Raw genomic sequence first — 17,139 nt, forward strand, 5'->3', positions numbered from 1 at the left:
AGATAAAAGCTTCACACCAACCCCTAAGGTGTGGGGGAATAAAAGCTAAGATCCTTGAAGAGGGAACCAGTCCACACAGAGGAGAATGAGGGAAACCAAGATCAGCAACAAAGAAAACAAGATGACAGCTACCTGAACAATGTATGAGGTTTGGATAGATTTCTTATAATTGGGTTCCCTAGGATTCTTCTATTTTCTTTAAAAAATATAACTTTCTCCTTTCTTGGTACAGCTTGAATGGGCTTCCCTTCTAATCACCTAATAATGTATAGTGAAAACACATAACATGAGCTGATCTAGGAGGTACCCTTCCCCACCTATAGCTAGAAGTGTAACAGTGGACCCTAAGGCAAGAGACTTAGCTTCTAATTCCTGCTGTGACCTGAACGAGAGACGCTGCTTCTGAATTCTGATTCTCTTACTGAAGAATTTGAAGATCAACTCGTGTTTGGCTCTAAAATTATGAAAGATAAAGATGGGGAGAGATACTTGTGATCTCCTTAAAACTTGGACTCTGTTTGACAGGACATATAAATTGTCTTAAAGATGGTGGTCAAGACTCAGTATTAGAATCAGTTACTTTCATCTCAAGAATTAGTAGAGCTATAACTGACCAGTCAGGGGACCAATGGAACATTTCTTTACTCTCCTAAGCCTCAGTTTCTTCATGTTTAAAATAGGAGAGAAAAATGTATCTGCCCCAATGATCTTTGTCTCCAGGTCTTTAAGACTTTGTCCTCTGCCCCCATGCTGGAGAGATACGGCTACCTTGTATAAACAGTAGGATATTGTGAAAATAGTGAAGAGTAACTTCTGAGGTTATGTCATAAAAGATTAGATCACTGTGGCATCTATTCTGTTCTTTCGGATCACTCGCTCTGGGGGAAGCCAGCTGCCATCTTGTGAGGACACCAAGCTCCTTTGGAGAGCTCCATGCACCAGGGAACTAAGGCCACTTGCCAACAGCTATGTGAGGGAACCATCTCAACACCATCCTCCAGCATCAGTCAAGCCTTCAGAACTTGACTGCAAACACAGAAGGAACCCTGAGCCAGAACCACCCAGCTAAGTTGAATCCTTGACTCACAGAAACTATGACACAATGTTTGCTCTTTAAAGCAGCTAATTTGGGGGGAGAGGGGTGTAAATTGTTATACAGCCATAGATAACTAAGATGGTATTGTGAGGATGAGTAAATAAAACAGTACATGAGAAATGTTTAGGACAGGGTTTGGCACATGGTGAACCCTCAGGGCACTTCTATCTGTTCATGAATGTATGGGAAGTATACAGAGCAGTGCCAGGCATAGAGTAAATGCTCATTAAATATGTGTCAAATGAATGTTAGATATTATTACCTTTACTACCATTATCATCACCATTACATAGAACCTCAATCCAAAGTCAATTCCCAAATGAACTGGACCCTCAAATTTACTGACTTGAAAAAATTCCTTTGCATTATCTTCTCAGTACAGCTCTTTGAACAAGCCAATTCCAGAGAAACAAGAATTCAACCTCTGTGCCGACGGCCTGCACTTGTATAACATTCCAGCCCTTTGGGTGCACTTCCTTCATTATCCTGAACCATATTCAGATGAAACAGAACATATGTGTTATGCATGGTGAAGATGTAGGCGAACACCGAGAGAGACACGTGAAACCAGCTACTTACCATCGACGCAGGAAGGTCGGTTTCTTGTCGTTCCAGCCACTTTACCAGGTAGACAGGAACACTTTACTGTTTGTGACCGCTCCTCAATGCGGTTCTTATTACAACATCTGTGTGCGGCTATCACTTCACACGTCCCTCCTTCTGGCAAGAGAGAGAGAATCAGGACATTGATTAGAAATACTTTAGGGGCCATTCAGGCCTGTCAGGGTATGTGTAGAGGGGTTGGAGAAAGTGAGGGAATAGTTTCCAGGAAGCACAATTACCATGGGATTCTCTCCCACTCTGCCTCAGTGTAACATATAGATACATGCGTACATACACATGTATACAAGATTATATACAAGATACGTGTAATCTCAGAGAAGATAGGCATTACAACATTACACTTTAAAGACAACAGAGAGCACCAACAAATAGCCATCAAGAGATGACACTTCCAGGCTGTGTGTACTGAGAGGCAGTGGAGCAGAGAATGCCTAGAGCTAACACAAATAAAGATGCTATCAGATTTAAATGTGTTATATTTTGGGGGCTCACCCCTGCATTATCTTTGCATTTAGAATTCTCTGAGCTCCTGCTAATGACAAGCAACTGACATGCCAGTGATACAGAACCTACGGTGGCAAGAAAACTGCCCAGAAATGAGCTCTCGCTCCCAGTGACCGCTCATTGTCAAGGGGGTTGAATAGAAGATCTAGTTGGGGAGTCATTTCCCCAATCCTGATCTCATCCAAAAGTGTTGGAAAGAATCACTGGAGAAAATCAGTAAGTGCTTTAAATGGAATCTCAAATTACAGACCGAGGCACATGGCTTCACCTAATTGTTACAGGTCAGCTATGCATCCATCAGCATTTACTGGCAACCCAGTGATGCCACTCTCTGCTAGGCTCTTAGCAGCTGCTTTGCTTGACCTGTCTAAAGGCTGGTGAGATTCACATGCAGCTTCTCAACCTGCAGGGCAGCAGGTAAGCCAGTTCTCCAGGGACACTAGATACTCCAAGTGATCCGAAATCAGGAATTGACTTTTTCAACATCAAGTTTGGATTCAGGAAGAATGTTTTCCATTTGACAAGAATGCACCCATAACATTTAGGATTCCTGGCATTAAGGATTCAGTTGACAGTGATTCCTCAAGCATTTGTTAAGTAACTACTGTCTACAAGTTACTGGGTTATAAACTATGAGGGATGTGTCTCCAGCCTGTACATGGTGGGCCCTTAGGAAACACTGGAAAAAAGAAGAGGAAGAAGAGAAGAGAGGAGGGAAAGAAGAAACTTAACACAACTCCATCCTGTCCTGAGACCTTAAAGTGCAAAACAGTGGTTTTCAACTCAAGGGCGGTGTATGGGGTAATTTTGCTATTCACCTTCCCCACCAAAGAGATGTGGCAAAGTCTGAAGATGTTTTTAATTGTCATTACTGGTGGAGAATGGGAGCTAATGGCATCTTGTGGGTGGAGGTCAGGGATGCCTCTAAACATCCCAAAATGCACAGGACAGCCCCCACCCCCAATAAAGAATTATCTGGCCCAAAATGTCAACAGTATTGAAAAGCCCTGGTTTAATATGAAGGGAACACTCACAAGATCTGACTTAAGGCAGACTAATTTTGCCTCCCTTAGCAGGAGGAAAGAACTTCGGGCTTTGAAATCAGCCTGTTTAGTCTGAATCTCAGCTCTGCCCCTTACAATCTAAGTGCCTCAGTTTCCTTATTTATAAAATGGAAATAATAATAACCCTGCCTCATAGGGTTGTGTGAGTATAAACCAAGATAACGTGTACAGAGGTTAGCCCTGAGCCTGACACAGAGGCCGTATCTTCTCCCAATAATGGTAATATCCAGGTACATGAATGTTATATTTCTCTGGGGATGCCATCCCACTTTATGCCCCATAATCTCTGCAAATAGGATTTCTCCAATGTCCCATCCCTCCAGCCACCACCCACAACTCTAATGCATTTACTCAGTTAACTCTCCTTTCAAGTGATTGCAAAGGTCAGTTTCTTAAAGGATATCTCCTCACTTCCACCACTGTTCATTTTGAGCATGCTACACACTTCCTCACACAACTGTGACCACATGTCTGTGACCCTAGGCCAACTGTAAGTTTAGTCAAGGTCAAGGTTGTTGCTTGTCTCCTCACAGCCCTGTCGTCAATAACTGGTATGGAACTATAAACTACTGATGAAGGAAATTAAAGAAGACTTTAAAAAATGGAAAGATAGCCCATACTCTTGGATTGAAGAATCAATTTTGTTAAAATGGTCACACTGCCCAAGGCAATCTACAGATTTAATGCAATCCCTATCCAATTACCCAGGACATATTTCACAAAACTAGAACAAATCATAATAAAATTTATATGGAACCATCAAAGACCTAGAATTGCCAAAAGCATTACTGAAGAGAAAGAAAGAGGCTGTAGGAATAACTCTCCCAGACTTCAGACAATACTCTAGAGCTACAGTCATCAAGACAGCATGGTATTGGTACAAAAACAGACATACAGACCAATGGAACAGAATAGAGAGCCCAGAAATGAACCCACAAACTTTTGATCAACTAATCTTCAACAAAGGAGGCAAGAATATACAATGGAATAAAGACAGTCTCTTCAGCAAATGGTGTTGGGAAAACTGGACAGCAGCATGTAAAGCAATGAAGCTAGAACACTCCCTTACACCATACACAAAAATAAACTCAAAATGGATCAAAGACTTAAACATAAGACAAGATACAATAAACCTCCTAGAATAAAATATAGGCAAAACATTATCTGACATACATCTCAGAAATGTTCTCCTAGAACAGTTTACTCAAGGAATAGAAATAAAAGCAAGAATAAACAAATAGGACCTAATGAAACTTACAAGCTTCTGCACAGCAAAGGAAACCATAAGTAAAACAAAAAGACAACCTATGGAATGGGAGAAAATTTTTGCAAATGAAACCAACAAAGGCTTGATCTCCAGAATATATAAGTAGCTCATACGACTTAGTAAGAAACAGCCAAACAACCCAATCCAAAAATGGGCAAAGGACCTAAACAAGCAATTCTCCAAGGAAGACATACAAATGATTAATAGGCACATGAAAAAATGCTCAATATCACTAATTATCAGAGAAATGCAAATCAAAACTACAATGAGGTATCACCTCACACCAGTCAGAATGGCCATCATTCAAAAATCCACAAATGACAAATGCTGGAGAGGCTGTGGAGAAAGGGGAACCCTCCTACACTGCTGGTGGGAATGCAGTTTGGTGCAGCCACTGTGGAAAACAGTATGGAGATTCCTCAAAAGACTAGGAATAGACTTACCGTATGACCCAGGAATCCCACTCCTGAGCATATATCCAGAAGGAACCCTACTTCAGGATGACACCTGCACCCCAATGTTCATAGCAGCACTATTTACGATAGCCAAGACATGGAGACAGCCTAAATGTCCATCGAAATATAACTGGATAAAGAAGATGTAGTATATTTATACAATGGAATACTACTCAGCCACAAAAACCGACAACATAATGCCATTTGCAGCAACATGGATGCTCCTGGAGAATGTCACTCTAAGTGAAGTAAGCCACAAAGAGAAAGAAAACTACCATATGAGATCGCTCATATGTGGAATCTAAAAACAAAAACAAAAACAAACAAAGCATAAATACAAAACAGAAACAGACTCATAGACATAGAATACAAACTTGTGGTTGCCAAGGGGGCGGAGGGTGGGAAGGGACAGACGGGATTTCAAAATTGTAGAATAGATAAACAAGATTATACTGTATAGCACAGGGAAATAGACACAAGAACTTATGGTAGCTCACAGAGAAAAAAATTTGACAATGTACATATATATGTTCATGTATAACTGAAAAATTGTGCTCTACACTGGAATTTGACACAACATTGTAAAATGATTATAAATCAATTAAAAATGTTTAAAAAAAGAAAAGAAAAAAAAACTTGTGTGGGTACTCCGTAACTGTTGTCTGAATGAATAAGTCGATTAACGAAAATTAACACCATAATGTTAAGTATCAAGGTCTTTGGACACTGAAGGACGGGAAGACCCATTTGATTTTTGAAGAATTAAGAAGGCTTCTTAAATTAGGAGTTGAAAGGTAGGGCTTCAACAGGGGACGATAAAGGGGGAGCATTTCACTAATGTGAGAAGCTGGTGCATTATTTTAAAACAATCTTTAAATTGTGGAACAGTTTTGGATTTATAGACATATTGGGAAGATAGTACTGGGAGCTTCCATACATGCCACACCTTATTACATATTTCCTATTTTTATTCCATTAATATTACTATGCTACATATGTTACTGTTAATGAACAGCTAGTGATACATTATTATTAACTACAGTCTAGGCTTCATTCCAATTTCCTTCACTTTTACATGATGTCCTTTACCGTTCCAGGACCCATTCAGGACACCACACTAATTGTAGTCATCTTATTTCTTTAGGCTCCTCTTAGCCATGACAGTTTCTCAGACATTTCTTCTTTTTTTGATAGCCTTGACAGTTTTGAGCAGTGTTGGTGAAGCATTTTATAAAATTTCCCTTGAATGGGCTTTATCTGATGGTTTTCTCATGAATAGACTCCAGTTATGTGCTTTTGGAGGAAGACCACAGAGGTAAAGTACCATTCTCTTCCCGTCATATCAAGGGTACGTATTATCAACATAACATCATTCTTGATGTTGACCTTGATGACTTGGCCAAGGTAGTGCTTGCCAGATTTCTCCATCATTAAGTTTCCCTCCTTCTCCACTCTCCATACTGTCCTCTTTGGAAGGAGGTCACTGTGGGTAGCCCAGCCTTAGAGAATAGAGAGATAGGCTCCACCTCCACCTCCTTCCATGAGGTTGTAGTATCCACTACCATGATTGGGAATTCTTCTGCATGGCAGCTGGTCTTTTTTCTCCCACTCATTTATTTATTCAATCATTTACATCAGTATGAGTTCATGGCTCATTGATATTTATTTAGACTTTGGGTCATAATCAAATACTATGTTTTGTGTTGTGTTGCTCAAAATCGTCCACCTTTGGCCATTATTCCAGTTGGTTTCTGTGTCTTCTTCTTTCTTTCTTTCTTTTTTTTTTTTTTTTTTTTTAGCACTTCCTTACTTTCTGATCCTATGAGGTCCTCTTGGCAAATCTTGTATATTTCTTGCCCCAGTCCTAGAACCAGCCGTTTCTCTAAGGAGCCAGTCATGGCACTTTAAAGAATACATTAGAATAGATGGAACTGAGGACCTGACATGGATTAAATGGAAGAGGGCTTCCTTCTCCAGGGAGAGAACCCAGTCTCTGGCAGTGGGGACTATGAAGTTAAGGGCTGATGTGATCTGGATATTGCTCTAGAGTGACAAACATGGCTGCTGTGTTTAGGAGGGTGAAGCAGAAGAAACAAAGGGCCACTGCACAATTCTCAGCAGGAAGGAAGCAGGCTTGAACCTGGGTCACAGGAAGAGTATCTCCTTCTCACCACCTGCCCATCACTGGGCTGACAGTTAATGGAACAGCAGGGCTAACCACACATTCACTCTTTAACCCAGACACCGGCAATCATGTTGCTTTAGCTTCTAATTGTCAGCTACAAGTGCCCCCAGTCAAGTCAGTAATAGCTAGTTCTATACTTCATGAAAATACCACCAATTTTAAAGTCACCACTTCGCTTCAATACAAGACTGGAGCAACGTTTATGATTGAAAATGCACAAGGCATACGAACACTCCCAGGATGTAACTTGAATCTCATCTGATTTACAGTCAAGCCAACAGACACGGTGACAGACACACCAGATCATCTGAGTTATTGACTGAGTTGAATAATACAGACAACGAAGTGGCCACCGGAGGCCCATAGCCAGTTTCTCACCGCCCTGGTGTGATGACGAGTCAGCAGAACTGTGTCATCTCAGTGCTCCTTGCCATGTAGTGAGCTCCGACTTGGAAGCTGTACTTGGCCCCTTGCCTCCATTAATTATGAACCTCCCCAGAACTGTACAAGGTGTTATCCCTATTCTACAGATAAAAAGGAGGTGGAAAAACTTGCCCAGAATCACACAGGTGTGACCCAGTTCTGTTGGACTCCAAACTCATACTTTTTTGTATCTTATCACAAGTAGTCGTTCTTTGTTGATGAAAAACTTGCAAAAGGAGATCTGACACTTTGCCTAGGATAGGTAAAAGGTTGAGTGTTCAACCTGCCCCTCTTCCCCACACAGTGTTTCTGACCTCACTTGCTTCCCCCCTTCTCTCTTTCCCTCTGCTACAGGGACACTGGTCTCCTTGCAGGCTATTGCCTGAACATGGCAGGCATGATCCCTCTTGAAGGATGCTCTAAACCAGTGAGGTGACGTTCTAAATAATAGCCTCATCTGGTCTTGACAGGTTGAACTATGTAGCCCCTAGGATACTCTTCTAGTGGATCTCTGGCTCCCTCTAGCCTTTCCCACCTGTTCTCCGAAATGTCATTTCATCAGAGACACATTTGACCACCCTACTGAAATCGTAATTCCCTTAGCCAGAACCCAGGATCTCGCTTTGTTCTGTGCCATCCCCACCCTGTCACCAGGATACCTGAAACTTTCAATTATAGTATATAATCTATTATTATACTCATTGTGTGTTCCCCACTGCAATGTAATTTCCCCAATGACAAGGATTCTTACTGTTTTCCTTATTACACATTATCTGGCATATTGTTATTAGGATTTCAAAAGTACTTTTAATATGTGTTTCATTTAATCTGCAAAATTGTTCAAAGATAGCAATAGGACTATCAGTGAGCAGGCAGGCTTAAAGCAGCCAAATGACAAAGACACCAAACTAATGGTGTTAATAACAGTGTTCTAGGAATTAACCATTTATTGACTATTTACCATGTCACTGACATCATGGTAGATGCTGTATAAACCTTCCATTTATTTTATGCTCACAAAAGCCCAATGAGATTATGATTACCTTCATTTTACAGAGGAGGCAATTGAGATTAAGAGCAGCTTAAACATCTGCCCACATTTTACTTAGAAAGTACTTGGTACCATCTGGACCAGAACCCAGATCCTCTGACCCCATGTATGTGTTCTGTCCCCAGTCCCATCCTGGCACACACACTGCCATTTCTCTGAAAAGAGCTCAGTGACTGCAAATTGACAAGCGCTCCATTTTCATTAAAACCTTGTATATAAAGTCAATGACCCCAGACCACATCTTCCGCAGGGTCATGGATGATGGATCTGCACACTGGAAGCCAGAGACGCCTTGCTCTAAATAACAAGCTCATCTGGTCTTGACAAGTTGAACTATGGCTTCAATTACACCTGCTGCTCAGGTACCCCCACGTGGAGACCAGAACCAGGTCTCAGAGGACCAGAGGTCCCTGCCATTGGCCCATCACACCCACATCTCCAGATTCCCAAGCTTTATATTTGTGACTGACCTAGCCACAGTCAGAGAAATTTTATCTTTCAGTTTATCCTAACTACAAAACCCTGGTCCACTGACAAAAAAAAATCAGATCTCTGGTAGGAAAAAGTTCACATCTGCAGTCCTTTGATCCGAAGTTTTCAAGTTACTCCTAGCAGGGCTTCACAAATTATCTGAGGGGGCTCAATTAAATCTACCAGAAGAAAGGACAAAGTAACTTTGGATAGTTTATTTTTAATATTCTGTATGGTACCTCAATGTTTTATTTAAATGTTTATTTTAACATTTGGTATAGTCCTTTCAGTATTTTGTTTTTAATATTCAGTGTAATCTTTTCAAGAGATTCCTCTGCTAAGGAAAAAGTAAAAACAACTGTACTGAGTGGATGATCAACTCTAAAGCTAGTATCAAATGACAAGTATTTGTACGATGGCTGGATGGATGATTGAGCAAGATGAAAAATGAACTATAAATCTGTCATGGAATATTGCACAATCAAATGACATGGGACTGACTGTTTCTTGAAAAGTTTGGATGTCTTTGGCATTGTAGTGGATAGTGAGCTGGTAAGGTCTACTTTCCACTTCCAATTTCTATGTGTTGTTTTTTTTCTTAAACTTCATAGCTTTATCAGGAGCCCACATTTACAATGAAAGACTGATCAAATTCTGTGCAAAGAAATAAAATTCTGGACTTCTAGAATAACCACAGGGATAAATTTTTTTTCAAGACCTCTGGAACTGACTGTAGGCTTATTTACTTATTGTCCTCATTAGCTGTTTGCTTGAAAATGGCAACTGGAAATCATGATGTGCCCCAGCCTTGTCCTCCCTGAAAGGGAAGAGTTAGGTTTGTCATAACCCTTTCTGGGCATTAGAAAATTATTCCTTTAAAATTATTTTATCTGCATTTAAAAAAATACCTTGTGAACTGTCCTTTCAAACCTAACTGTCAAGGTTATTGCAAAATGATAATGATAATATTTGTCATGTAAATGTCTTTCAGACTCTTCTTTGGCGCCAATGCCAGTCCATTCCTAAATTTTATCTCAATCCAAGTCAAAACGATTTCAAGATGATCTATGGCCTCTCAAAGCAAAGTCATTTAAGTTGCTCAGAAAATTGTGCTTTCCTTTTTTGCTTATGGATTACCTGGAAACTCAGTTCTTTTCTGGATTTCACACAGCATCTGTAGACCCAGCAAAGAAGACAGGTGAGCTAACCTACTAGCTAATGGTGGAGAATCTGTCATAAAGCACAAGCCAGTATGGAGTTTGTCCGTACTATTCAGACTTCCCAGGTTGTTGTTCGTAGTATCACTTCACCTTGTCTATAGAAAAGACATCTAAGATAAAATATAAGAAATTAGCCTTCTACCCTACAGCTAGCCTTATAAGAGGTCCCATTGTTCTTCCAGGTTAGAAGGCAAATGCAGTAATTATCTGGCTAATGTGGGCAATCAGGAAGAGTTAGATGTGTTAGGTGGACAGTTCTTCCTCCATCACAAAATTTTAAAGCAGTCACTCTGCTTCACACTCCCTTTGCCCACGTTCTCCCAGATGGTGATGGGTGAGTCCCTGCAGGGAAGCTCCCCGGGGAAGCTCTCCACTTTCCTGCCTGCTCTTTTTCTTGGATTTGTCAGCACTCTGAGTACATTATCAAAACCTATTTTTAACAGGAAGAGAAAGTTTCTAATATCCAAAAAGAAAAAAAAAAAAAAAAAAGACAGCATTTCAAGATTATTTCTGGCAGCAGCAACTTTCTCTGAGCTTGAGAAGTTAAAAAAAAAAAAAAAAAAAAGCCAAGCCCAAAATGCTCCCAGCAGTGATTCCTCCTTCCCAGGTCCATGCACTACTGTCTGGCCCTATTCAAGGGAGGAAGCACAAAGATGAATTGCTAGAGATAACATTTCTTTTTAAAAAGAGTCCCCACTGATGACAACTATATGCCATGATGGAAGAGGAAGATGAGATTAGGAATGACTGGTAGGGAGAGAGCTAAAATGTGGAAGGTTGGCATCATAAAACAGTTTGCCCCCAAATGGACATCTAATAGAAAGAGCTTGTACCAACCGACTGGATTGCTCTGAGCAGGAAACTGGGTCAACTGTTTAAAAACGGACACTTGTGGGAGGCTGCTAATGTCTCATCCTTTTCATCTGCCAGGGAATTTGACATTCAGTAGTATATTTTGGTGTTGATGGTTTCAGGTCCGTGACCAAGCATAGCTAAGCAATTCGAAATGATCACATCGCCAAGTTGTCTGGGAAAGAAGATCCTAGGGGAAAAGGCAAAGTTGGAATGGAAGAGATCTACCCCTTTAAAAAGAAGCTAATGTAAGTCTAAACTCCGTATTTGGTGTGTGTGTAGGGGGGGTGGGGGTGGGGGTGGGGGTTCCTGTACTCACTATTCAGGTCTTCTTTAGATGGTCTCCTTAAATCATACTATAAGTTAGATCCACTTGCTACAATCTCATATAATTATCCCATAATAATATTCACAAGGCATTATTTTGGACTTTTAAAGAATGTTTTGCTTTTCTTGTAGAGGGTAAGAACAGCAAGTTTTCTGCTTCCCCGCTCTATTCTCATTATTGGGTCCATGTCTGGTCTGCAAATATCTGTTGAATAAAACTCTCCCCCAAAGACTAGGTTTTGCCCCTCACTGTATGTTCTCTTAAGCAACCCAGACTTTTCTTTAGAAGCATGTCTCCTAATTGGAATGCCTGGTTCACTGCCTGTCCATCCTGTTGGGCTGGATACTTCATGGTGGCCAGGACCACATCTTCTTTACTTCTTTATCCCTAGTGCCTGGCATAATAGTAGACATTGACATACTTGCTACACTACTGAATAATTAAATGACTGAATGATGGAAGGAAGGAGAAATGGAAGCAGCAGATGAAGAAAGAAGGAAGGGAAAGAGTGAGATGGGGGAAAGAAAGAGGAAGAAAGGAAAAAAATAAGAGAAGGGAAGACGAGAGAAGAAAGACTGAGTATAAATTAATCCCCTCTGGGGAACCTTTCCTGAGTATCTATTATGTGGTCTTTTCAGAAAATGAGCTTGAATGATAAATGTAGCTTTGCAAAGAAGTGACCTTCTAATACACCTTCTTGAAAAATCAACGTGGAGCTTGGGTTTGGGGGAGAGCCAAAATGTACAAAGGAAAAGCTTTTCATTCTAAGTGAAATGACTGGAAAATGAAATAGCAATTAAGAGGAACCATAAGGAAACTTCAATCCTCATTAATAGTTAAGCCAGGATATATCTGCGTGTAGTCGAGACCAACTTTTGGAGGAAATGAATAAAATGTGATTAAGGCATGTTAAGATTGACGTGATTATTTGGATCCTTGCATTTTTCACTTTATTGCAAATGGTCCCTTTCTTTAAAAGCTGTTATGTGTAAGAAAAAGCACAGGTTTTTTGAGATTCACTTTTATAGGCCTTCTTGATCAAGGCCTTATAAATAGCTCTCTTGGAGTCTATTGTAGCGGATGTCAGAAATGCATATTTAAGACTGTGTTAAAAATGCTTTATTGACCCAATGGACTGGAAGGAAGCTCCAAGTGTCTTTGTAAATCATTGACAAGAGAGACACTAATGGATCTTTAAGCATGTCTTGGTTGAGGAGGGCAAAATGGTTGCTTGATTTGTTTACGCTCGAGATTAAACAAATGGCCATTTCCTCCATTCTAGGATTCTGGCGTAGATGGAGGATAAACAAATGTGGGGAAAAGAAGCAAATTCTGGGCTGGACAGCCATGTCTGAGGCAGTATAGCATAATGAATAAAATACAATATTGTAGAGTCAGGCCCCCAAGGTGCAAGTCCAAGATTGGCTGCTTTATATTACTCTCCACTCTCTGCCTCAGGGTTCTCCTCTGTAAAATGTGGGTAATAATAGCATTAACTTATTAGGGTTGTTTTGAGGACTAAATGGGTATGAGAACTGAATAAGTACAGGCAAAGTAATTATAATAGTACCTGGCTCAGAGCAGGTGTTGAGAGATATTCTGCTGTTAGTAATACTACTAACAGCATTATCGTTATCACCAGATCAGGATTATCAGGGGAAAGAAATCGGACTCTCCTCACCAGCATGGTCCGTTTCCCACCCCCATCTCCTTACTCTCAGCCCAGGCCAATGATGGAGAAACAACGCTTACACTTCACTCTTCCCAAGATAAGATTGCTAAAAGTAATGTCTACCACAATAAAACCAACACGCATCTCCCAGATTTTTCCTTAACAGTTTTTAAAGAAGAAAATGACTTAAACATAGGATATGTTCAAACTCTACTGTGGAAATCATTTTTAATACCTGCTCTAACAACACGGAAATAATGCATCTTTTACTCAAAGATGTACCAGTGGGGTTACAAGAAGAACATTATTGAATCTTTACTGTTCTTTAAATACTACAGAACTTTTACTTTTTTTTTTTTTTCCCCTCCAGTGAGGGTGCCTTGGATAGCATTAGGGAGGGGAATCCAAGTAATATTTTGGCTATCAGACTGGCTTGGTGCTATTCTCAGATCTGCCTGAGAATGTTTGGTAAAGTGAGACTGAAAACTTAACATCTCCTTCTGTCTGTTTTCTGCCCCCAAATTTGCTTGCCTGATCTGGATTTGCCTTCAGTCCACTGCAAATTAATACGATCATCGAAATGATTTACTGCCCAGTAGGGAAAGCCACTGAAAGGCAGAGTGGCCACTGAAATAACTGAAGGGGATGCTACTACCTCAAAAGTGGGACATTCACCCTGGATGTTGATGTGAGTTTCTGGAAACTAAATCACAGTATCAGTGCCTTTCAGCTTCCCTGGGTGATGATCTAAAATAAATAAATTGAATTCTATTATTGTGATTAGGCAAAGAGTTGGAATGAAACAAGGCTTAGGAATATAGCTCTGTCCACTGTTCCCCAGTGGGGTGCAACATCCTCAACTTGAATCCTACTTGGATCTCTCCCAGCTCTATGCTTAACCCGACGTCACTGATGCAGCTGGGGGAATGTTTTTCAGGTTTTCCCTTTCCACTGCGAGCCTTCAAGGCTGAAAACGACGTGCAAAGAATTTCTTGAAAAGAAACAGGCAACCCTATTTTATAGGAACCTCACTTCTGCCTATGCTAGTTTCTTTAACATCACCTGAAACACTGACATGAAAGGCTGAATATGCTCATATTTAAATGGTATCTCCAATAATCAACATCATTTGCAAGATGCAATCTCTAAGCCCTGGTCCCTTGTAGGTAAAATGCTTAACTTAAGAAATGTTGTGAGGGTTAGAGATTGTGTATTAACAGTAATTAACACGCTGAGCAGCACACAGTAGGTATGCTATAAATAAGAGCTGACATTCTTCTCATTGTTAACATAAAAAATGAAAACCAGTTTCATAGACAATGCTGGAGGCAGTCTCACCTGATGTGAGTTGTGATAGAAGGACAGAACTGTGAAAGGCTGGAAAATGGAGGCATTCAGCTTTCAAGCTCTAGGACCCTCTCATCAGATGTCTGAACTGTTTGTGCAGTGGTGGGTGATCTAATATGCTTTCTACTTTGCATCTTTGCCTCATCTACTCTTAAGCGTTATTCATTTTTATTCTATGTTTATTTAATGGCATACAAGAAGGGAATACACTCTGAGAAGAAGCCCAATAATATTCATAAACTTCAAAAAATTCTCTTAAAATGCGGTTCTTCTATTATCCTCCACGGGTAAGAGTAATGGATGTTAAAAGGAACATGGGTGATGATAATACACAAACTCCATTACAAAAACATAAAAGGACAGCAGGCAATGTGATGATTTGAAATCCATCACCTAAACACCATAATTATTTCATGACATTTTCCCTTCCAGCTAAACAGCAATACATGCTCATGGAACAGCACTCCCGAGTTAGCTTAGAAGCAAAGACAAGAAGATCAAGATATAATTTGAGATAATCGAGGGAGAAATGGCTATAAAATACTATCCCCTGAAAGAAGCACTTTCATTTTAGGGTCTGATGTCCCCTGGGGGGTCCTCTCACTGAGTCATAAGCTGATCTTAAATTCTAAGTCCTTTTTGGTACCCACAGGAGAACCACATGAAAATCCATAAACATTAGCTTTCACTTCCGTCTATGGTCTGATGACTCTTAAACTTCTATGTGAATTATTAAGTATTATGGAAATCTTTTATACAAACACCAAAATTAGTATTTTTCTTGTGTCTACTGGATTCTATAATTAAGGGTTTTGTGAGGAAGTGGTCCCAATGGCTGGGGCTTGTGTAAGTCCTAGAGAGTCTGTGTGTGGTAGAATGGTTAAAAGCATAGCATGTGAGATTGGATTTTGGAGCCATATTGCCTGGATTTAAATACTGCCTCCACCCTTTGGGAGCCATATTATCTCAGGAAAATCATGTAAACTTTCTATTTTTAGTTTCCTCATCTATCCAATGGGGAAAATAAGAGTCCTTTCGTGATGAGGTGTAAGGATCATGTGTTGCACAGTCCTGCAGTGCACTTAGAACAGAGCCTAAAGTATAAGGACAATCAAGGGTTTGCAATGAATATTCTTGCTGTTATCAAATTTTGCTATTGTAGCTACTAGGGCTTCTCAATGACTGTCTCTGGCTCTGCTGCTCCTGGGCTTATGGCAGCTCCTACTCCTCTTGTGGGAGTGGGGCCATGTGACTCTTTCTGTGTTAAAAGAACTGATGTGTCACTTTAATGCCAAGCATTTAATTCCTTGTGGAAGACTCTCCAGGGCTCTCTTCCTGTGGGTGTGACAACCCAGGTATTTCAGATCAGGGATCAGCAAACTTTTTCCCCTAAAGGTCCAGATAGAAAATAATCTTTGGTTTTCTTGGCCATCTGGTCCCTGTGGCAGCTACCAAACTCTGCTGTTTGAACATGAAAGGAACCACAGACAACATATAAACAAAAGGTGTGGCTGTGTGCCAATAACATTTTATGTATGGAAACTGAAATTTGAAATTCATGTGCTTTTTTAGATGTCACAGAATATTCCCCTTTTGATTTTTTTCCCAGCCTTTAAAAAAGGTAAAGTTCATTCTTAGCTCATGAGCTATAAAAAACAAATGGTGAGCCAGATGTGGCCTGTGGACCGTATTTTGCCCACTGCTATTTTGGATATTTGCTGCTCCAGCAGTTCTAGTTCCTGGCAAACTCCTGCAAACACAACCCCACTGATGAACCGCAATGGGCACGTTGCTTGGTTAAGAAACAAACCTTCATTATTTTAAGCCAATGAGAATTGGGGGTGGTTTGTTATTGCAGCTTAATACAGCCCAATCTGACTAATGGATTATTCTTTAAGATGATGAGAATAAAAGAGGGGTAGTACCCCCGTAAGAGTGCTTAAGTAACTTCTGTAAATATGTTTAATGATAACTAGGGTGGAACCATTCCAAGGCTTTCCCCCGTGAAATGCAATCTTTCAAATCGATGCCTTCCATGAAGAACTGGAATGAGATATAGCTGCTTAGTTTCCTCCTCTGTGCATAAACTTCATCCAAGCCAAGGATCTGGCCATGTCATCTTGGTGTTTTATTGGTTTAGCTGAGAGGTAATCATGAAAGTCTGTATTTCTTTATATCATGAGATTGTGCCTCACATCCACCGCCAGGGAGATCAGAAAACACACATTTAGGGGAAAAGAAGGCAAACAGAAACTCTGATTTGTGTTACACATTGTAGAAGTCATTAACTATGACTCAGGTAGAAAAACTTATTACTTCTCTTTTGACAGTGATGACAATTTAATAGTATTTGACTCTGCTGAGTTACATAAAGCGTCCGGAGGCATTGAAAGGGACTCGTTTATCAAGATGATAAACAAGGATTCATTTCCTCCCTAGCTGCATGGATGTGATCAGAAGTCTAAGGCCATCCAAAATCACTGAGTCTGGCCACCAGGCAGACGTTAAGCTACCTGGGACTATCTGCACTGGAAATGAACTTCATTTAATGGATCTGCTCTATCAGGTCAGCACTAAGGG

At 40.4% G+C, this 17,139-nt stretch overlaps 1 protein-coding gene across 8 annotated transcripts in view; it reads right to left on the reverse strand.

Moving 5' to 3' along the window:
- The window catches only part of TAFA1 (TAFA chemokine like family member 1), a 684,145-nt gene that overhangs the window by 100,495 nt on the left and 566,511 nt on the right, over window positions 1–17,139 (reverse strand). For 6 of the 8 annotated variants that reach the window (XM_045514427.2, XM_045514426.2, XM_045514425.2 and 3 more), the window contains one exon: window positions 1,676–1,816. In XM_045514427.2, coding sequence (XP_045370383.1) covers window positions 1,676–1,816 — 141 coding nt within the window. The remainder of the gene's footprint in view (window positions 1–1,675; window positions 1,817–17,139) is intronic. The other 2 variants (XM_045514428.2, XM_074344504.1) reach the window with 1 other exon arrangement.

This window comes from Camelus bactrianus, chromosome 17, assembly GCF_048773025.1.
Source record: "Camelus bactrianus isolate YW-2024 breed Bactrian camel chromosome 17, ASM4877302v1, whole genome shotgun sequence".
NCBI classification, from domain to species: domain Eukaryota; kingdom Metazoa; phylum Chordata; class Mammalia; order Artiodactyla; family Camelidae; genus Camelus; species Camelus bactrianus.